Here is a 19,749-nt window from a genome sequence, read left to right on the forward strand (position 1 = left end):
TAATAATTATGAAAGAATTCCTGTAATTGTAAGAAACCTCAGATCAACAGAGTACTTACTTTTTAACATAGGCTCTTCAAGATGTCTTGAAAATTCAGAGTTCATTTTCTATGGACTATGCTGGGAAGTGTAAAGGGGAGTGTAGCCATGAAGACATGAGAACAGAACTGGAAGTTCTTAGACACCAGGTGAGAAGGTGAAGATAATGTGTTCATTGGAACCACAGGGACCATTGTTCAGACTTCTTTGGTCATGATTGTATGACTTGCTGTTGAACATATATCACAAGTTTTCACAGTATAATCAATTTTAAAACTGTTCTTCATAGGAAGAACAGAGACTGATTAGATCACCCCACAGTTTATAAAATAATTTCTATAACAAAGATTTTAATTTTGTATAAATGAAGTGGATTTCCTGTGATAACACAGTTTACAGAAGGGCATACTGCTTAACCCGTAGGTGACATTCTATTAGAATTGGGTCTAGAGAATATCATGTAGATATGATTTATTTGAAAACACTGTTAACATAAACTCTGGATCTTTTCAGAAAAATAGTAGTCATGGAGTCATCATTTTCTGCCTGTTGAGCTCCTGCCCATGAACAATGTGTAGTATTGAAGAGAATACTTTGCTCTGAGTGGATGAGTAGAGAATACCACCTGCAGTTTACTGGTGTGCAGGAGCTTCCTCCTTCAGACTCTACCGGCCTCTCTAATGGTCACCAAGTGGACTGCAAGAAGGAATGAGCATTTTCCTTTTTGCATGTGTCAGCTAGAGTTGTAGGAAGACAACACTTCTACACTAACTGCATCTAAATTTATTTCAGCCAGATAGAGGCCCTTCAGATAGGGACCAACCATGCCTACCCCATTTCTTTTCCTTTGAGAGGTTAAGTAGATTAAACTGAGGTGAATAGAACGTAAGTCAAAGCATCATGAGATCAATGAAGCCAGATAATACATCAAGGAATCCTAGTCCCTGATCCATATGTCAGTGATATGCCAATAAGAGGATTCCATAGAACAAAGCTAGAAATAAGGTTTTTTTTTTCCATGTGTTGGTTGTGATTCTTAGTTTTAAACATTTTTCCCCTGTAAGTGTGAGTTACCAGGATTCTTGTTGTGGCACATGGAAAATTGTGCAATTGTGCCATTGCTACCTTGTTGTTATTACTTCATAGTAAGTACTCTATATGTAAAATCAAAACAATTCACAGAACTTCACAGCAAAGCTGAATTTTATTTCCTAACAACCCCATTTTGAATAATCTGCTTTATTATATTCAGGATCTAGTATATGATTAAAATATAACTAATGAAGACAATAAGGGTCTCATTAGTGCTAGCCAAAATTCCTTTTCAAGAGAAGGGGAGAACCTGCTTGTATGGATACTATTGAGTCATATTTGGTGCTCACACATAACGCTCACCACTTAAGAGAGTCACTCTTACATGTGGAGCCTCCAAACAAGGTTTAGAGACAAGTGTTCTTCTGTTCACAATGCCAAGAGCAACCCAAAATGATCTCCTCAGTTTTGGAGTAGATCTGTTGCTAACTTTATGCATATGCATCTCAACCACTCAGGTTTCTAACTGGGCATCTCCAGTGCTTAGTGGTGACCAAGTGCTCCATGAAATATTGGAGCCATATCAGTAGTTAGCGGCTTCACTTAAGAACTGTCGTCAATAAACTGTCCTTCAGAACTTGCAGCAGTGTTTAGACATAGAAGCCCTGCACTGGGATGGATGACATGCTCCAAAACAACCAATGGACGTTCATCACAAGTGGAGGAGGCAGCAGAACAATGAGTTAGGGGAAATTTTCAAAAACAAGTATGCTACTTTCCTTCTGAGTTCTTAGTATAAGCAAGAAGAAAGATTTGACAACTGATACTCTAAAAGATAAAATTGTAGCTATGTGTCTCTTTCCATACCACTATGAGGAAATATTCATGAACACATGACTGGGGATTTTCTAAGTAGGTTAGGTCCAGATAGTACCTTTTTGAGATCATTTACATGTCCTAAAAGACACTAAGTGAACAGTAACATCAACTTAATATTTTTAGGTGCAAATTTATGAAGAGGACTTCAAAAAAGAGCGGCTGGATAGAGAAAGACTTAGTCAAGAGAAAGAACACCTACAGAAATTGAATGAGGTGTCCCAGTCCCAGATGAACAGGCTGAGCTCTCAGGTATATGTCAAAACAAAGTAATCTTATCCAAACATATTTGTGTTCTATTTTTATTTTCCTACTTTAAAAAAGATGCAAGTCTTTTAAAATTGTTTCTTGAAATTGGGCTTTTCAAAGCAAGACTTCAACACCTAAGATGAAATCATTCTCAAACAAACTTTTAAGGAGATGGAAATGACTGGAAATTTCTTTTAACCAATGTGTATTAAAAAATTACCTCAGAAATTGGATTCAAAACTCTTTTTTATGAAATATGGTTCTTGTGATCATTTTCTCATAATATTTATCTTGGTAGAATGGAAGTTGAACCACCTCCTACTCAAATACAGTGAACTGCTCTCTAAATCCTTGTCATTTCCTTTGGAGGGCTGTGTTGGAATGTTCCTGTCTTCCAAAAACACACATAATTCCACATGTCATGTACATGACTAGTGAAACCCAGGGTTTGTTCAGTGGGTTCCCAGATTTAAGGTAACAAGAGCACTTTCAAAGAAGAAGTTTAGTGGAATAAAATACAATAAATGCAAGCAAATTAAAATTAATTGTAATAGAATATATTAAAAATAGACCCAGGAAATTACCTCAAAAAATAAATACTGATGTTAAGGAAGGAAAAGATAGCCAGAATAATTTTTTTTTCTTTTTTTCTTTTTTTTTTTTTTTTTGGTTTTTCGAGGTAGGGTCTCACTCTGGTCCAGGCTGACCTGGAATTAACTCTGTAGTCTCAGGGTGGCCTTGAACTCACGGCAATCCTCCTATCTCTGCCTCCCGAGTGCTGGGATTAAAGGCGTGCGCCACCACGCCCGGCTCAGAATAATTTTTATTAAATTTTCAATTTAGCATGTAAAGTAATGGGTATTGTTAGGGTGTTGTCATACATACATGTCATTATACTTGGTTCCTACACTCTGCCTCCCCCACTGCCCTCCTTTTCCTTTTGTCCTCTCCTTTTGATCTCCTTCTTCTTCCCATATAACACCTTCCACTTCCATATCACATGTATTCTGTTACTCTCTTTTCCATCCTTCCTGCTTTCCATCCTTCTTTCTTCCCTTAAGATCTCTTTCTTCTCTTCTAATCCTGTTTCTGTCTTCTTGTATTACACACACACACACACACACACACACACACACACACACAAACACACATGCTCATTCACTCATTGACACAGCCACACCTTTATATTTTTTTTAATTTAATTTATTGGTTTTCTTTTCAGCAAATACAAGCAGTTTGATACCATTGTTTAGGCTCATCCATGATCTACCCCCTCTCAATGGACCCTCCTTGTTGATGTAAATGGGTCATGCATTGTGGAGTTAGCCCACAGTTATTGGTACGATAAATGTCTCTGCATATCATGACCCAACATGTGACTCTGACATTCTTTCCGCCCCCTTTATATTTATGACTTAATAATTTGACTTTATAATTTTGACTCAAAATGAAACAGGGTAGCTCATTTTCCATTTGAAAATCATGCTGGCCTTTCAACAAAAAGGAAACTTGATTGTGAACTGCTCTGGTGCCCCGGTAACCTCACAATTTTTAGTCTTTGTTGATTTTTAAAGTATTAGTCATCTTCTTTTTGATATAAAGAAGATTGTGAATTAAATCTAATTTCTTCCTGATACTTTTTCAAGGTTTAACTTGAACTAACTAATTTTACATGGAGAATTATTTGGCAGCTATTTCTGAAGAAATTAGATATTATCTTACCTCATCAAAGCATTTACAAAGAGATTAGATGAAATAAAATTATAATTACATAATTTGTGAAAACAACTTCAGTAATCTAATAAATAATTTATACATAATGGGCCATTAAATTCTTATTTCTCAGTTCTTAGTGAATAAATTATTCTCAATTTTTATTTCTTACATGCAAAGCTATATTAACTGATGTTGTCATTACACAAATTATTTTATTCTCTCCCCTATTTAATTTTATTCATTCCTAATCTATTGCGTTCAGATCTGTGATAATTCAGTGTCAGGACTGATAGAGTGCTTCCTGTTACAGAGCTCTAGTCCAGCCAAAAGCATGTATTTATTTTCTCAGTGCAATAGAATATGACCCACTTTCATACCAGTATTATCTATATTTCATGATCAATATCAATGAACAATCTATTATGTCTGAGTACAGTGTGGCACAACTGTGTTTAAAAATGAAAGGAACATGTTGAGATATAAGTGATATCTTAACACTGTCAAATTTTTCATTAAATAATGATAGCCTAATAATTTATTTTTTTAAATTCTCACCCATTTTTCTAAACCAATACTAAAATCCACAACAAAGATAAAATAGGTGATTTGATGATCTATGTTAAGTGTGCTAGCATCATATTAAATGTCAACATACAATAAAAATGAACCTGAAATATCTCTATTGAATGTCATGGTTCTCATGATTCAAGTGACATTAAGAGGAACTTTTGTCATGTTATTCTGGCATCACTGACTTATCAGAATGTGTACATTTTACCTAGAGGATGGTGAGAGCCCATAACAATGGTTAAATGGGCAATGTGCTCAAGTGAAGAAAACTTGAGTCCTTCTAAGTAGGAAGAATATGTGGGAGCAAAGTCCTTAAACTCTACCTCCTCCAATACTCAACTTCTCATGACCATGAGCAAGCTGACTTCCCTTTCCTCCTCTATAAATTGAAAATGAAGAGGTGATCTCAAAAATGTTTCTTTGCCTTCTTTTTTAAATTGTGAATTTCAATACATGAGCATACCATAATGTGATTGTTCTACTCTTGTTTTGTCCCCTGTTCTACCGCTATTCTACTGGACACCCACCTCTTCCCAAGTAGTCCATCTTCTGTTTTGATTTCTCATTCTTTTTGTCCTCTTCTTTCCAGTTTCTTAAAATGGTGATGGAATAAATATTGTACAGGTCATGTGGGGTGACATCATCCACTGTGAAGTTGTAAACATTAAAATATTTCTTGTTACTGTAAAACCCCAGTTTAAAATAACTTACCTAACCTCTTTCTATATTCTCACCTATGAAATGTGTATAATTTTAGCCACCAGCTGACTATACATATGTATTCTCAGTGTCAATTAAAAAATAATTTTGAAGTTTAAGTCCATTAAAAAGTATGACATAAATTATTTCAGCCTACTTTAGTCTGATAGTGGGGGTCATCTACTCTATTTACTTGAGTTAGCATGATGATTTCAGTTGTTTGTAAACTAACCGTGATTTTTTTTCTACAATGTGTTCTGCAATATTCTTTGAGAGAATTGCTCCTCGCAATTAAAAATCACGTGCAAATTTTCTATTTGTGCATGTCTGTGCTCACCAAAATATACTCGGTGAATATGCACATAAGCAGAGGCAGCAGAATCCCTGAATGACCTGAAGCACCCTCATAACTGAGTCACACACACTGAATTTCTGCCAAAATCTCAGCTCACATACTTTAATATAGCTCTTTCATGGTCAACTTAGTGGTATGCTTTCTGCTTATTTGTGTTTTATACTGTGAGAAGTCAAAACCAGGGCCCAGTGCATGCTAGGAGCCACAAACCTACCTTCGCTGCTATTTATGGATGATTCAATTATTTAAATAGTGTTTGACCATTGAGCTGAATTTCTCTTGTGCAAGAAGGCTATGATGTGACTTTATAGAAAAAATAGGCATAATTGATAAGCTTCATTTTGGCCTACATCTTAGTACTTTTGATATGAGTTAAAAGTCATTGAGTTAATATCATAAATTAGATATATGGTCTTTAAATAAAAACTTACATAAAACAAGTTTGCATAGTGATCAACTGACAAAAAATATTTCAATTAGAAGTAACTAACCCTGAGTTTCCCCAGGGAGCAATGGTTTAGTACCCATCCATTCAATGTCTGTGGTGACTTTGTTATAGAATGGAATTTTTGCATATAGCAAGAATTTACTGAACTTAGTAAAAATTGGATTAAAATCTCACGCTATAAATATATAAGGAGAAACGGGAGAATAAAGAAGGAGGGAATGTTTCTCGTGCAGAAGAATTCATCTGACCACATCTTATAAGGGTGTAGAGCATGGGGTTCCGAGATGCTGGTATGACGGTGACTATGCTAGATGAGTTTGGGACTTAAATCATGATATGGCATAAAGCAAAGCAGTGTGGCTTTGAAAAACTTCCTGAGCATCTCATGTCTCATTGCCCTCATCTGTCAAGTGGGAATAATATCAAGAGTAAGCAAGATGCACTAGCTGAGGGGTTCAAGGACTTACTGAAAAGAAAGCAAATACATCAGCACCACTCTTGAATCAAGTATACACACTACTTCTAAAATTATGGTAGAAATCTCAATGTCAAAAACTCAACCTCAAGTTCATTTTATAAGCCACAGAAGCTGCTTCTACATCTCTATATTAAATAGAATAACCAAGACTGAGACTTATAATGGAGTGAAAAATTGAGATAGCAAATTAAAATTATTCAATTTGCTAAATTTCATCTGTGAATTTTAAGACAAAGGTAAAAAGTAGTGCTGGGTTGGGGAGATGACCTTTTGTGTTGGCATTACTGCCAGCAAGGCCTTACTCCTTGCACTTCTGAATAGGTCACATCACCTTTAGAACTAATAATTTAAATTCTGCCTAGTAAACAATGTCTTTGTTTTTATAGATACAAGCTTACCAAATGGAGAAAGAAAAACTAGGAATGCAACTAAAACAGGTATTTTGATCCTTACCAAAGCTCTTGTCATGGTTGGCTGTCAAGATAGAAAAAGAAACTTTGTTTCACCCACACATTCCTTCCCTCTACAGCATTTCTCATAGTCCCAATTAAAGCTTAACATTTTACATGATCCACTAAAATGCCAGTGAACAGATAGAACTTAGAAACCACAGAACCTTTCAGCCCTAACTTTTCAGAGGCTATCACAGTAACGCTGACCTTAGTTGGCTGGCCACTCAATTGTAGATTTCTTCATAGACCCACAAACATCTCAGAAATCTATATCCTAGATACTTATTGCTATTGTTACACAACTAACACTGGACAACTGTACCAAAGCTAAAATGTTTTTCTCTAAATAACAGAATCTTTTCTTGGACCGAGGCACTCTGTGTCAGTGATTCCCTGGTAACATTAAGCATTAATATTATTTTTCTTAATTTCTAATTTCCTGCTCAGAGTTTGGTTTTGACTCTGGCTTCAGTTAAATATTTGTGCCTCAGTGAATGGTGTATTGAGGATCCTCTATAAAGATAACACAAAAAAATAAAGTTACCAACATGGGTTTTACAAGCATTCCCAATTTCTTTGCAATGGAATGTAATGTCACCTTAGGTAAGAAAAATCATAAGCCACACCTGTGTCATTCCCATGCTTTTATTGACCAATTTATTGTTTTGAGCTAGTATTATGCAAGATTAGGTTAAGCCTACAAATATAAACCAGACCTGCTTATATAACAAATGTCCGTGTGACTTATTGGTTTTGCCTGACAACACTACTTTCCCCAGATGTATTTCTTGACATGTAATGGTGGCCTACCTTTCCACCTGAGGGATCCATGGGTACCAGTAGACCCCAGACTTATACAGAATCCATGGCCACAGTCAGTAAGTAAGAGTTTCTGTTGTCAGAGATAAGTGTGTAAGCTCCTTTTGAAACATTAGCCCATCGGCAGAAAGAGCAGCCCTCTCATGTCAGCCCCCCATTTGCCAAGCTCAGGAGGTTTATGTGCACCAGACCTCCCATACACTTGGGACATGAATCCGTAAGACCTATAGATGTGAATTAAGCACAAGATAACAAATTGAATTATCTTTCCTTAAACAAACATATTTTATACAGGGAACTTTCAATTGTCATATAAGTGCTTACCCAAAGGATATTCATTTTATAGATAGATGATAGATAGATAGATAGATAGATAGATAGATAGATAGATAGATAGATAGGAAGATAAGCAAAGTGAATATAGCAAAGTAAAAACAAATTATATGTTTTTGTCAGTTGTAAACTGATATTGAATGACTATGTACATCAAAAATAGTTCTGGCGTTTTCCAGTTGTAGGGATTTTCAGTGACTAAAATTAGGATTGTTCTCTATGGCTGTCTCTACCCAGACCAAAGGAAATGAACATCTGAGCACTTGTTTGTGAGTAGAATTGATTTGGACAGTCAAGATGACCCAAAAAAAAACTCTGCCTCTTCTCAAGAGCAATGTTGTCCTTCCACCTGACCACCAGTGATCTCAAAGCTTGTTTCTACTCTATAATGCTCTTATAGGCAGAGCTTTTATTTAGGAAAAAAAATCATGCATTTTTCTGCATTTTGGGTTTGTTTCTTAACTTCTAACAAAGTTTCTAATTAGGCTTCAAATCTGAGACTTTGAACTAGGGTTTTCCTAGCAGTGCACTCAGCAAAGTACAATTCTGTCTGCCTGAATCTCTCATACTTTTGTTTATGAGTGTGACTCAAAGCCCTTTTCTTAAGGGAGAAGATATGACTCTTTGGGTGGCAGAAGGATGTCAGGATTTAATGAGCCTTTCCATCAGATCCTGGTATGACACAGCATTCTACGGAGTATTGGTGTCTGTCCCTGCCATTGTCAGATGCTTGTTCTGTCTGCCTCCCTCCTCCATTTCTTTTCTTTGCCTGCCTTCTCACTTTTCAGTTTTTTCCAGAAACACTTCTTTGAATCTCAACCATAGCTATCATTCTGTATAACCTTCCCTTCAAGGATATAGAGGTAAATTAATTTTGTGGGAAACAGAAAAAAAGTTAGATCCTCCAGGATGTGCAATTGGTTTTCTTGTGAAAAAAAAGTAAAGACAAGACTAAAGAATAATTCAAATTTATATAGGAATGGAGATGGCTATTTTTTTCAACTCTTCATGAATGGAGAGAAGAAAGGAAATCATGTACTACGGATTACCAACTCTATCTGTCAGTTAGAAGAAACAAAGAATTCTAGAGCATAAATTTTTCACCATAAAGCTCCATATTTGAAAAATATTCTGAGCAATGTGTGGTGCCCTACATTTTAAGTCATATACTGCTGAATTAAATCTCAGTGTAACAAAATGTCAATGTATAATTTAAAGACTATTTTATGTTTCTTGGTTAGATTTAACCTAAATTAAATCACATCTAATTATGTTGGTAAAATTACAGTATATTTCTCTTCTTTTGGCAAGTCTCCTGGAATATAAAGCCAGAAATCACATCACTTATCTTGTGTGTAATTTGAGACATCTAAAAATAAGCAAGAAGATAAAACAAAACCAGAGATGATCTCATTTCCTCTTCTAGCTTTTTCCTGGGCCAAAGGACCAAGAACCTAGATGTCTGGTGGTACAGTGGGGCCAGACTGTTAGGGGAGCATCCTTCTCTGCCGCTGAAGTAATTGTCAGATAGTTGGACTTCTAACCTGCTCTAAATTTTCTGGCAGCCTGGCAAATTCTCTCTCCTAAATAATTATTAGGAATTTTTCCTTAAGATACAGTAATGAGATAATTAAATCATTGTTCCCAAAACCTGCATTCTCAGCATATGTATCTGAGTATGGGTGTAAACATTTAAAGAATAAAAAATACTTACCAGGCAGTTTTGTTACCATAGTATATGCATTTAGTCAGAAAGCAGCAGACATTACTCCCCTAGGGTTCATGACTTCCAGTCATAGTTTTTCAGTATCAGGTAGGTATTCCCTCCTCTGGAGCGGGCCGCCAGTCCAGTTAGAGAGCAGTTGGTTCCTCCCATAACAGACATGCCCTTATTGTACCTGTTGGCTCATTTGGCATGGTTGGCCAAATTTAAGGCTTTCGGTGTCCACTGTTGAATATCTCCAGTGGTGATTTCTCTCTCTCCCCTTGAACTGCATGCAGCATAGTTTTATCCACCTTTCTGTCAGCTGGTCTACCCAGAGGAAGTTTTCAGCTCAGTTCCAGCAAGATTTTTCAGTGACCTTGCAACCTAAGCAATAGGGTCTTCAGCAACAGGGTCTTACCACCTATTCCTGGTGGGCAACCAAGAGCCTCAACAATGGCCCATAATGTTTTTGGAGGCATCAGGGTCAACATTTCACTGGAAGGTATCCCATCCTTGGCACTAAAAATTTTCTAGTAACAATCTACAGTTTCTGGTTGAGCCATTGTCCTACTTAGCATGTTTTTCAAAATTATTTACATACTTGAATTTTGAAAGTTTGTGTGAGTGTGGCTAAGAGAACAACTTTCAGGCTGATTCTTACCTTCCCCATGATTCCTCCTTGCTGTGTTCAGGAACACACACTCTCCTCCCTTCTCCCTGCAGTACACAGGGATTACTCTGTGAAGTGTGGAGATCTCAGGTACTCACTGTTACCTGGCAAGTATCTTATCCACCAAACCATCTTCCTAGCCTTGAAACAGTATTTCTTGATAGTAAGTGCTTTGTTTTATATATGAGTGGTAACACTTTTATAAAAGTTTATACTTCTACAGAGATCCAAAATACCTGTGTTTCAAGAAGAAAAAAAAAAAGGAGTGAGAGGGAAAGAGAAATTAAATGGGTAAGAAGGATGGGAGTGATGGAGGAAGGAAACAAAAAACATACTACAAGTCCAAAGTCATAGGAATTCTAACCAGGCACAGACAATATTTAGGAAAGGACAGCGAGAGGTCATAGTGAAGAGGGGCTAGATTTTGTAGGTTTTTAAATAAAACTCTTGAAGTTTAGCTATATTTTCAATGAGCTACTGTTTTAAGTCCACATTTCTAAAATGTTCTACTGTTCCACACAGCTAGGAAATCGGTGGTATACTCTTGGCCAGCCCCTACCATAGGCATGGCACAAGGTAAAGAGTATGACCACAGTAGCATTTAATATTCTTTCATGTTTCCTATGTATGGGCTTTTTAGGAGATGTTTACTGAACATTCATTTGCACAAGGGAAGGACTTACTATAAAGGTGTGTTTCACACAGAACTCTAAGTCAATGCAGTGGAGTTAAAATAAACTCCTTAAGGAAAAATTCAAGTACAGAGATGGCTGCATCTTAGTCTGGCTTTTGTTCATATTCCAGTCTCAGAGCTGGAGTTCCATCAGGACTTAAAAACAAGGACTTTAAGTAGATCTGTATCATAAGAGCTGCAGAGCCTGCGACTCTACTACAAAGGTCAGGAGATTAGAGGCAGATTTTGTTGTTGGTGATTGTTTGCTTTGTGTTGCTTTTCTTGTTTGTTTCTACTGAAACAAATTTATGTAGCCCAGGCTGGCCTGGAACTTGCTCAAGATGAACTTGAATACCTGATTTTATTGGCTTTACATCCCTAGTGCAAGGATTATAAGAGTATGCCAGCAAGCCCTGTTTGGCAGATGTTTTAAATGTCATTGTCAGACAGGAAACTCAAGGTTTATAACTGCCTTGCTTGGGACTAGATATCAGTGTCCAAGGCAGAGTTTAGTTCCAGATTGCCCTCAGCACCCACCTGATAGTATGTTGGGAGTTAGTAAAAGTAACTATAAAATGCAACAAAAAGTACTAGTTAACCTTGTTTTTCTTTGGTTTACCACTTTCCTCTCTATAAGTTGTCATGTTATTAAACTGCTTGTTTCTATTCTCACATAATCAAAAGTCAGAAATGTCTGCTGCACAGTTAAGGTTTTATGTGAAACACACATGTGACTCAACCTTGATAATTTTCAGATATGTGAATTTATCTATAAACCTCAAGATGAGCCACATTCTAACTTTAGGCCATATTTGAATTTTTATCTCATTAACAAGAGGAATTCATTGTGGATTATTATAGATTCAAAGTAGGAAGCCAGAGGTAACACAGATAAGTTTTCAGATTCTGAATCTCACAAGTTTGAAGGGCTTCTCCTGGTCATCTCAGTGAATGCACACAATCCAGAGGACAGCTGTATGCAGCAGCCCTGGAAGTGCCTAATGAAGAACCATAGAAAGTAAGATTTCTATTAGAAAATGCACAGATAGACACCATTCTTTTTTTTTTCTTTTTGCTTTGTTTTCTACTACAAAATAACCAGTAAGTTCCCAGGATTCAGCCATAATGGGGAATTTTATCATAAAGAAATATTATTAACCACAAAGATTACTTATAATGTCTGCATTTTTTTTTAGGCAACAGACTTGCCTTTTTCTATGTGAGAGATAAATAGGTGATAGATAGATAGGTAGATTGACCAATAGACAGACATAGAAACAGTGAGTGTGAGAGAGAAAATTGGCACTCCAGGGCCTCCAACTACTGCAACTGAACTACAGATGAGTGCATCCCCTTGTGTGCATGTGCAACCTTACACACTTGTGTCACTGTGCATGTGACTTACTTGGGACATGAGCCCTTAGGCTTCATAGGCAAGTGCCTTAACTACTAAGCAATCTCTCCAGCCAGATAATTTCTGTATTCAAACAAATATATGAAAGAGGCAGATTGAGAGAGCAAATGGATGAGCCAGGACCTCTAGCCACTGCAAACAAACTCCAAACACATGTGCCATCTTGTGAATCTGGCTTATGTGGGTACTGGGGAATTGAACCTTAGACTTTGCCTTAAGTGCTAAGCCATCTCTTCAGCCCAATGCATTTTTTGAAATCCATTGTACAGTAGCTGAATTTCTAAGCCATTATAGGTTTTTACTTTGTATTGATCTAGAATGAATATAATGATATTGTCTCCCTGAGTTAGAGTTTAAACTCTAGAAAATATAATTACTCACTAGAGATATCTAATAATATCTCAAGGTCATTTATGTATCACTGCCAAATTCTTCCTAAGCCAATGTTACAGAAGTTAATAATTATATACAATTGCAATGGTGATTTTCTGCAGCTAAGTAAAATATGCAAAATAATATTTTATATAATGATGTCCACAATATAAAATTGCAATTAAAATATATACCACATACTTCCTTGACTAGTTTTAAAATATTATTTATTTTAATCTTCCCAGTAATACCATAAGATAGACTTGTTTTGTACTGTTTTATATGTGAGGAAAGAATAGCAGTAGTATAAAATAGGTTTGTTTTATACCTACATGAAGAAACAGCCTTAGAGAATTTAAATAACATACTTAAATCACCCAGCAAAACCAGGACAGGGCATAGATACTTTCATATATAGGATTTCAAGCTCTGTGCTTTATATTTCAACCTACAATGGCCCATGACATTATATTAAATTCTTTAAAAAATAAGATTGGTAAATAAAATAAAAACATATTGCAATGGAGGTAGGTTTTATCTAAGTTATAATTAAAGATTATATAACTCACATTATATCTCATTTTTGATGTTTATTACTATTATTAACGTGATGTTTCATATGGATACCTCACGTGTTGGTACTCTCTTTACCCTCATCTCTGCCCCCATTTTGTTGGGGATGCTCCTCCGTAGGGTAGCAGGTATTCCCCATGGGGTTGTAGTTTATGTGTTATGGGAGCATTAATCAATTATTTTGGGGGTAAGGGAATGCCTCTGGCATGATGTCTCAATCTGTTACTCTTACAATCTTTATGCAAGTATAAATGTTAAACACAAACTGGAATACACATTTAAAATAACTTAAACAATTATAAAATGGAATGATAACATATAATAATTTTGTACTTTAAATTGTAGAAAGCTGTATTTAAGAAAGGATTTTGAAATTTTAACTTTGATACAATAATAAGTATTAGGGAAGCTGGTATAAGCATTATACAATATATACATGCATCAAAACTTCATGATACACCATAAAATATGTACAGTTAAAATGAATTGGTAAACAAGTAATAAATAAGACACACATAAAAAAAATAACAGAAGCTATAGCTGACATGATTGCTGGGCTAGTATTCAATTTTCAGTAATTTCATTTTTCTTCTGAACTCACAGCATGTAATGTTTTTCTCACCTAACATATAGCATATCACATGTTAAAGACACAGCATACCATGTAATAATGAGAATGAAACAAATATATTATTACCAAATCTTTGCATTAGGTGTCCCTGGCCGAACCTTACTGGGGCATGTTGCTATTTGAAAGTGGCTTTCTGTGTTCTCACAGAGCCCTGTTGCTGACTGTGGCCTATTTGCAAAAGAAGGAGTGAACATGGTATGTCCCAGTTGCTCCTTTTCTGCTGCGTAACTACTGGTAGTCCATGAATCAAGCCAAGTAATAACTGGTGGGAACTCTGAAGTCAGTCTTGTCACAAGCAGTTTACGTGCTGGGGTTTAACTGCCTTAGTGATTCAGGTTATACTTGGTTTCATCTAAGGAGAAAGCTTCTTTGATCTGTAGTGTTAACTCGATTGTTCTGAATTTTCATAGGTATAATATTTTTATTTTGCAGTTAATTATTATATGAAACTAGTATTATCTTTATTGTATATTAACTAGTATGTTTACTATTCAAGCATATAATTAGTCAATATGCTGTATTTTAGGTTGAAAATATCAGAAATAAAGTGATGGAAAGGAGATGTGAAAAAATAGATAGCTCTGATAGTCTACAAACAAAAATTAGTGTATAGGTGAAGATAGCTTTAAACTCCTGATCCTCCTGCCTCTACATCCTAAATACTTAGGTTTTAATAGTGCACTACCAGACACAGATTTGTGATTAAAGACTTAAAGTATTAGTTATATTTTAAAATATAAATACTAAATACTTAGGTTTTAATAGTGCACTACCAGACACAGATTGTGATTAAAGACTTAAAGTATTAGTTATATTTTAGGAAATGAACCTCAGAAATGTGTATTTTTCTTCTTTGTAATTAACACATAGTTTATGGATATTTATGATGTACAAAATTATATTTCAATATACATGTACAGTTTGCACTGATCATGCTTGGGTAGTGTTCATCATAAGCTTTATAGTAAGTATTAGTTATATTTTAGGAAATGAACCTCAGAAATGTGCATTTTTCTTCTTTGCAATTAACACGTAGTTTATGGATATTTATGATGTACAAAATGATATTTCAATATACATGTACAGTTTGCACTGATCATGCTAGGGTAGTGTTCATCATAAGATTTATAGTAAGCTATTGTGGCTCTTACATTTTTTTTTTTGTTCCTTCACTAGAGAATGTGATATAGTTGCCTAACTTAGCATTGAGCTCTCAGCATACCCTTGTTTTCAGTACTCTAATGACCCTTGGATCTCCTCAATAACCATAACTATCTTCATAAAGGACCATCTCTGGAGATGGAGAGGTTGCTTAGTGGTTAAGGCACTTGCTTGCAAAGCCAAAGGACACAGGTTCAATTCCCTAGGACCCAACTGAGCCAGATGAACAAGGTGGCCCACGTGTCTGGAGTTTATTTGCAGCAGCTGGAGACCCTGACATGCCCATTCTTTCTCTCTCTGAAATAAATAAATATAAATATTTTTTTAAAAAAACAAAGCATCTCTAGTTAACAGCAGCAATATATTCTTTCTGCCATTTCTTCTGCAATTTAGGGGACAACACATCCATTTGGGGGAAAAAAAAGAAAAAACAGTAGTAGCTTTCCTCCTAGGACCTATGAAATTCTAAGCCACCGCTTTTGACTCATTCTCTTATACCACGCATGGATTTCCTCCCATGGAACAGAGCTCAAATCCAGTCAGAGAACAATTGGTTAACCCCATGAAAAACATGCCACTGTTTCACTCATGGGTGCATTATATCTGGCTAGCCAGTTATATACCTTGCAGGATTCACTGTTGGTTAAAGCTGATGATAACTTTTCTCACCTAGCAGCTTGCATATTACTTTCCATTTTCTTGTGAATTTCAGAATTTTATTTTTCTTTATAGCCAACTAAAGTTTCACTGTGCATATGTACCACATCTTTATTATCTATTCACCCATTGATGGACAGATTCCATTACCTAGCTATTGGGAATAGAGGAGAAATAAACATACTGAGCACGTATCTCTGATGTATAGTGTAGAGTTCTTGGAGTACATTTCCAGGCATGCTTGGGTCATATGATAGATCTACTTTTAGCTTATTGAGAAATTTCCATACTGATTTCCATAGTGGCTTTAACAATTTGCACTTCCACCAAGAGTAAATAATAATTCTCCTCTTCCTTCTTGTCATTTGATTTTTTGATGAAATTATGATGGGAGTGAGATGAAATCTCAAAGTAGGTTTAATTTTCATTTCCCTGATAACTGAGTGTCAAATATTAAACAAAAATATGGATTGGCCCTTAGTATTTCTTAGGGAACTCTCTGTTTAGTCCATAGTCTATTTTTAATTGAATTGTTCGACTTTTATTGTTTCATTTTGTCAGTTCTTTGTATATTCCAAATATTAATACTCTGTCTGATATGTAGCTGGAGAAGATCTTCTCCCATTCAGTAGCTTGTCTTTTGGCTTGTCTGATGGGTTCCTTAGGCATAGAGTAGCTTTTTTAGTTTAATGTGATCCCATTTATTAATTATTTGCTATATTTTCAGGGTTAGTAGAATCCTATTCAGAAAGTCCTTCTCTATGCCTATATTTTGAAATGTTTTTCCTACGTTTTCCAGTAGTCTGTCCGATTCAGAAAGTTCTTCCTTATGACTATATCTTGAAGTATTTCTCCATATTCAGATTTAAGGTCTTGCAATAAAATTGTTCATCCATTTGGAGTTGATTTTTCTGCGTGGTGAGAGATAAGGGTCTAGATTTATTCATCTATATTTAGATATCCAATTTTCCCATCACAATTTGTGCAAAATGCTATCACTTTTCCAATGTGTGTTTTTGGCCTTTGTTAAGAATCAGATGTCTATTGTTACATGGACTTATATCTGGGTTTTCTACGCTAGCCCATCAATTTATATATCAGTGCTGATTCTACGTGGTATACCAGGGCCTTCTGTCACTCGCAGCAACTCCATACACATGCATCACTTTGTGCATCTGGCATTATTTAGGTACTGGGGAACCAAACATTGGTTCTCATGCTTTGCAAACCAGCATGTTTAATCACTGAGACATCTCTCCAGCCTAGTTTCCTTTTTAGTTTTTAATTTTATATGATAGATTTGCTCCAAATGGCAATCTTTGTGGGCAATTATTTGCTTCCAGGGATTTAAACATTTTACTTTTTACTTTCCTTTTGGGGGAGATCTACTCTTGAGGGATAACACTTAATAAGGAGAAAACTTATATAACATCAACATCAGCAAACCATATAAGATTTAGAAATACACTTAAAATTAAATAAATCCCATAAATATATCACCAATGACCACAAACCAAACAATGGGAAAACTAAGCTAGAATGTGCAATGAAGTTAACAACAACAACAAAAATTCCCAATAATGAAAATGCTTTAAAAAGTTAGATAAATGTAAGAAAAGCAAATTAAAAACAAGTACTTGAGGTTTTTTTTTTTTTTTTTTTTTTTTTTTTTTTTTTTTTTTTTTTTTTTTTTTTGAGGTAGGGTCTCACACTTAAGTTCAGGCTGACCTGGAATTCACTATGTAGTCTCAGGGTAGCCTCAGACACTTGAGTTATTTTTTAAATTAAGAGCTGAAGATGTAGCTTAGTTAGTGCTTGCCTAGCATTCATGAAGCCCTGGGTCCAATTCCCAGCACTGCATAAACTGAATGATAGCCTATGTCGGTAATCTGAACACCTGGAGGATGTGGGGAGTTAGACACAAACTTAAAGGTCATCCTTGATTGGTGGGGTAACTGCGACCCTGTCTCTAAATACAAAAATCAGTAAAATAAGTCAAAATACTGCTAACAGTTTAGTAGAAAGAAAAAAGAGAAATATAAGAGGCAAAAGTAAAAAAGAAGGAAGAAAGGAAGGAAGGAAGGAAAGAAGGGAGAGAAGGGAGAGAAGTAGTAAGGGAAGGAAAAGGGAAAAGAAATATAATTAAGTGAATATTGCAAGGAGAATAAAATTAAAACATTCATTTTTCAGTATGATATAAGTGTGATTAAAAGGGGAAAAGGAAGCACATGGGACAACAACAATAAAAATATGCGGTGTTTGAGCAGTTTCCCTCTGGGTCCTCAAAATCTGAGAGTACTAGATATATGCATGGACAGGGAGATGCTCAGATAAGCCTGTGGACTTGTCTTTCCTGTGGCTTATTCTGTTGTTGAGTCTGTGTTGGAAAGTGTCAGATTTCCGGCAACATTGCCTTCCATTTATAGTTTCTGTTCTTTCCATACTAGACTGGGGGCTGGGAAGCTTCCCTCACTTTCCCTGGCATCCCCAACTTGTACCTTCCCAGTGGTTACTATTCTAGCTTGGGGTGTTTCTCAGTTGACTTTGGAGTATAGTAAGCAACCACAACAAGGAGACTTGTATAGGTAGAAACCCTACCGTTTTACCTTCAAGACCTCCATAAAATGAATCCCTCTGTTGGAGGCAAGCAGCCATGGCTGTCAAGTAGACAGTTGGAATTCAGAATTCTCTACCTCTACAGCAATGACACACAGATAAGTGTCTCAGGGACATCAAATTCCAGGGTTATTATCAATTCATGAGATCTACTGGCACCATGGGTAGGGCTCCCTCCCCTATGCACTGAATTATCTGACCTTAGCCCTCTGACTTTTATATATTTCCTGGGTGCATATCACCTTTGCCCCCTACCTTCACAATTTCATCCCAGAACATCTATTGCCCTGGAGGTGTGGCAAATTAAGTTCAGGCTTTCTGTCTTGTGATTTTTCCCTGGGCTCAGGCCCCCAAACAACAGGTTCTTTCAAGATGATATTTGTTCCCTTCCCTGCAAGTCATATAGAGTGACAAAATGGGATTCCTGTCCACTAAGGAAACCCATGTCTCACTGGTTTTGAGGCTGCCTTGCAGCTAGGGCTTCCATTATCTTTTCATCATGGCTGCCTGTCTTCCCCCTGGAAAGTCTTTTCCTTCCACTCCTTGCCACCATGGAGCCATGTGGCTAGAGCTGTTGCTCATCTTGGCTTCTTTTCTGGGTATCACCTTTCTTTTTCTCTGTGCTTTTCAGATATATTGTTACCATCTTCATGACTTTGCCACACTCTTGATTGCTTTAGAATGAGTCTGTGTTCTCATCCTGACTCTTCTTCTTTACTGGGTCACACAGAGGCAGTCATTAGTGCTCCATTGTACCAGGAAGTGCTTCGTGCATTTTAAAAGGTAAGGCGGTAATAAGTGATTACATTTCAGTGATGTCAAGCCATCTTCTAATTTCTATTGCCTTATGCAAGAATAGACAGTTACATATTAATGTGTATATACAAGTAAGGCTTAGAAACTGATATAACTCATTATTCTTCCTTGATAAATATACCCAGAATAAGCAGGAGCCAATCAAGATTGTTATTTAAAACATAGCTCTCTTCCAGCACAAGAGCCTCATATTCCTGCATACAAGTACCCCTCCTCTTCCCTTCTAGCCCCTGACCTAGTGTGAATTTCAGAACAGCCTTCCTGGCATACCCCAACTTTTTATCTACTCTACAAACAGCACCAACATTCAGGCCAGATCTTCCCAGCTCAATTAAACCTCTTATAAACACCCTTACAGACATGTTCAAATATGTGTCTCCAAGGTGATTCTAAAT

At 36.2% G+C, this 19,749-nt stretch overlaps 1 protein-coding gene across 1 annotated transcript in view; it reads left to right on the top strand.

Annotated features, from left to right (window-relative positions):
- The window catches only part of Tnip3 (TNFAIP3 interacting protein 3), an 88,549-nt gene extending 69,326 nt beyond the window's left edge, over nt 1-19,223 (top strand). Inside the window, exons 11-15 of the mRNA XM_045143520.1 lie at nt 72-188; nt 2,074-2,199; nt 6,849-6,899; nt 7,694-7,792; nt 19,170-19,223. Coding sequence (XP_044999455.1) covers nt 72-188; nt 2,074-2,199; nt 6,849-6,899; nt 7,694-7,792; nt 19,170-19,223 — 447 coding nt within the window. The remainder of the gene's footprint in view (nt 1-71; nt 189-2,073; nt 2,200-6,848; nt 6,900-7,693; nt 7,793-19,169) is intronic.
- The last annotated feature ends 526 nt before the right edge of the window (nt 19,224-19,749 follow it).

This window comes from Jaculus jaculus, chromosome 2, assembly GCF_020740685.1.
Source record: "Jaculus jaculus isolate mJacJac1 chromosome 2, mJacJac1.mat.Y.cur, whole genome shotgun sequence".
Lineage (NCBI taxonomy): Eukaryota > Metazoa > Chordata > Mammalia > Rodentia > Dipodidae > Jaculus > Jaculus jaculus.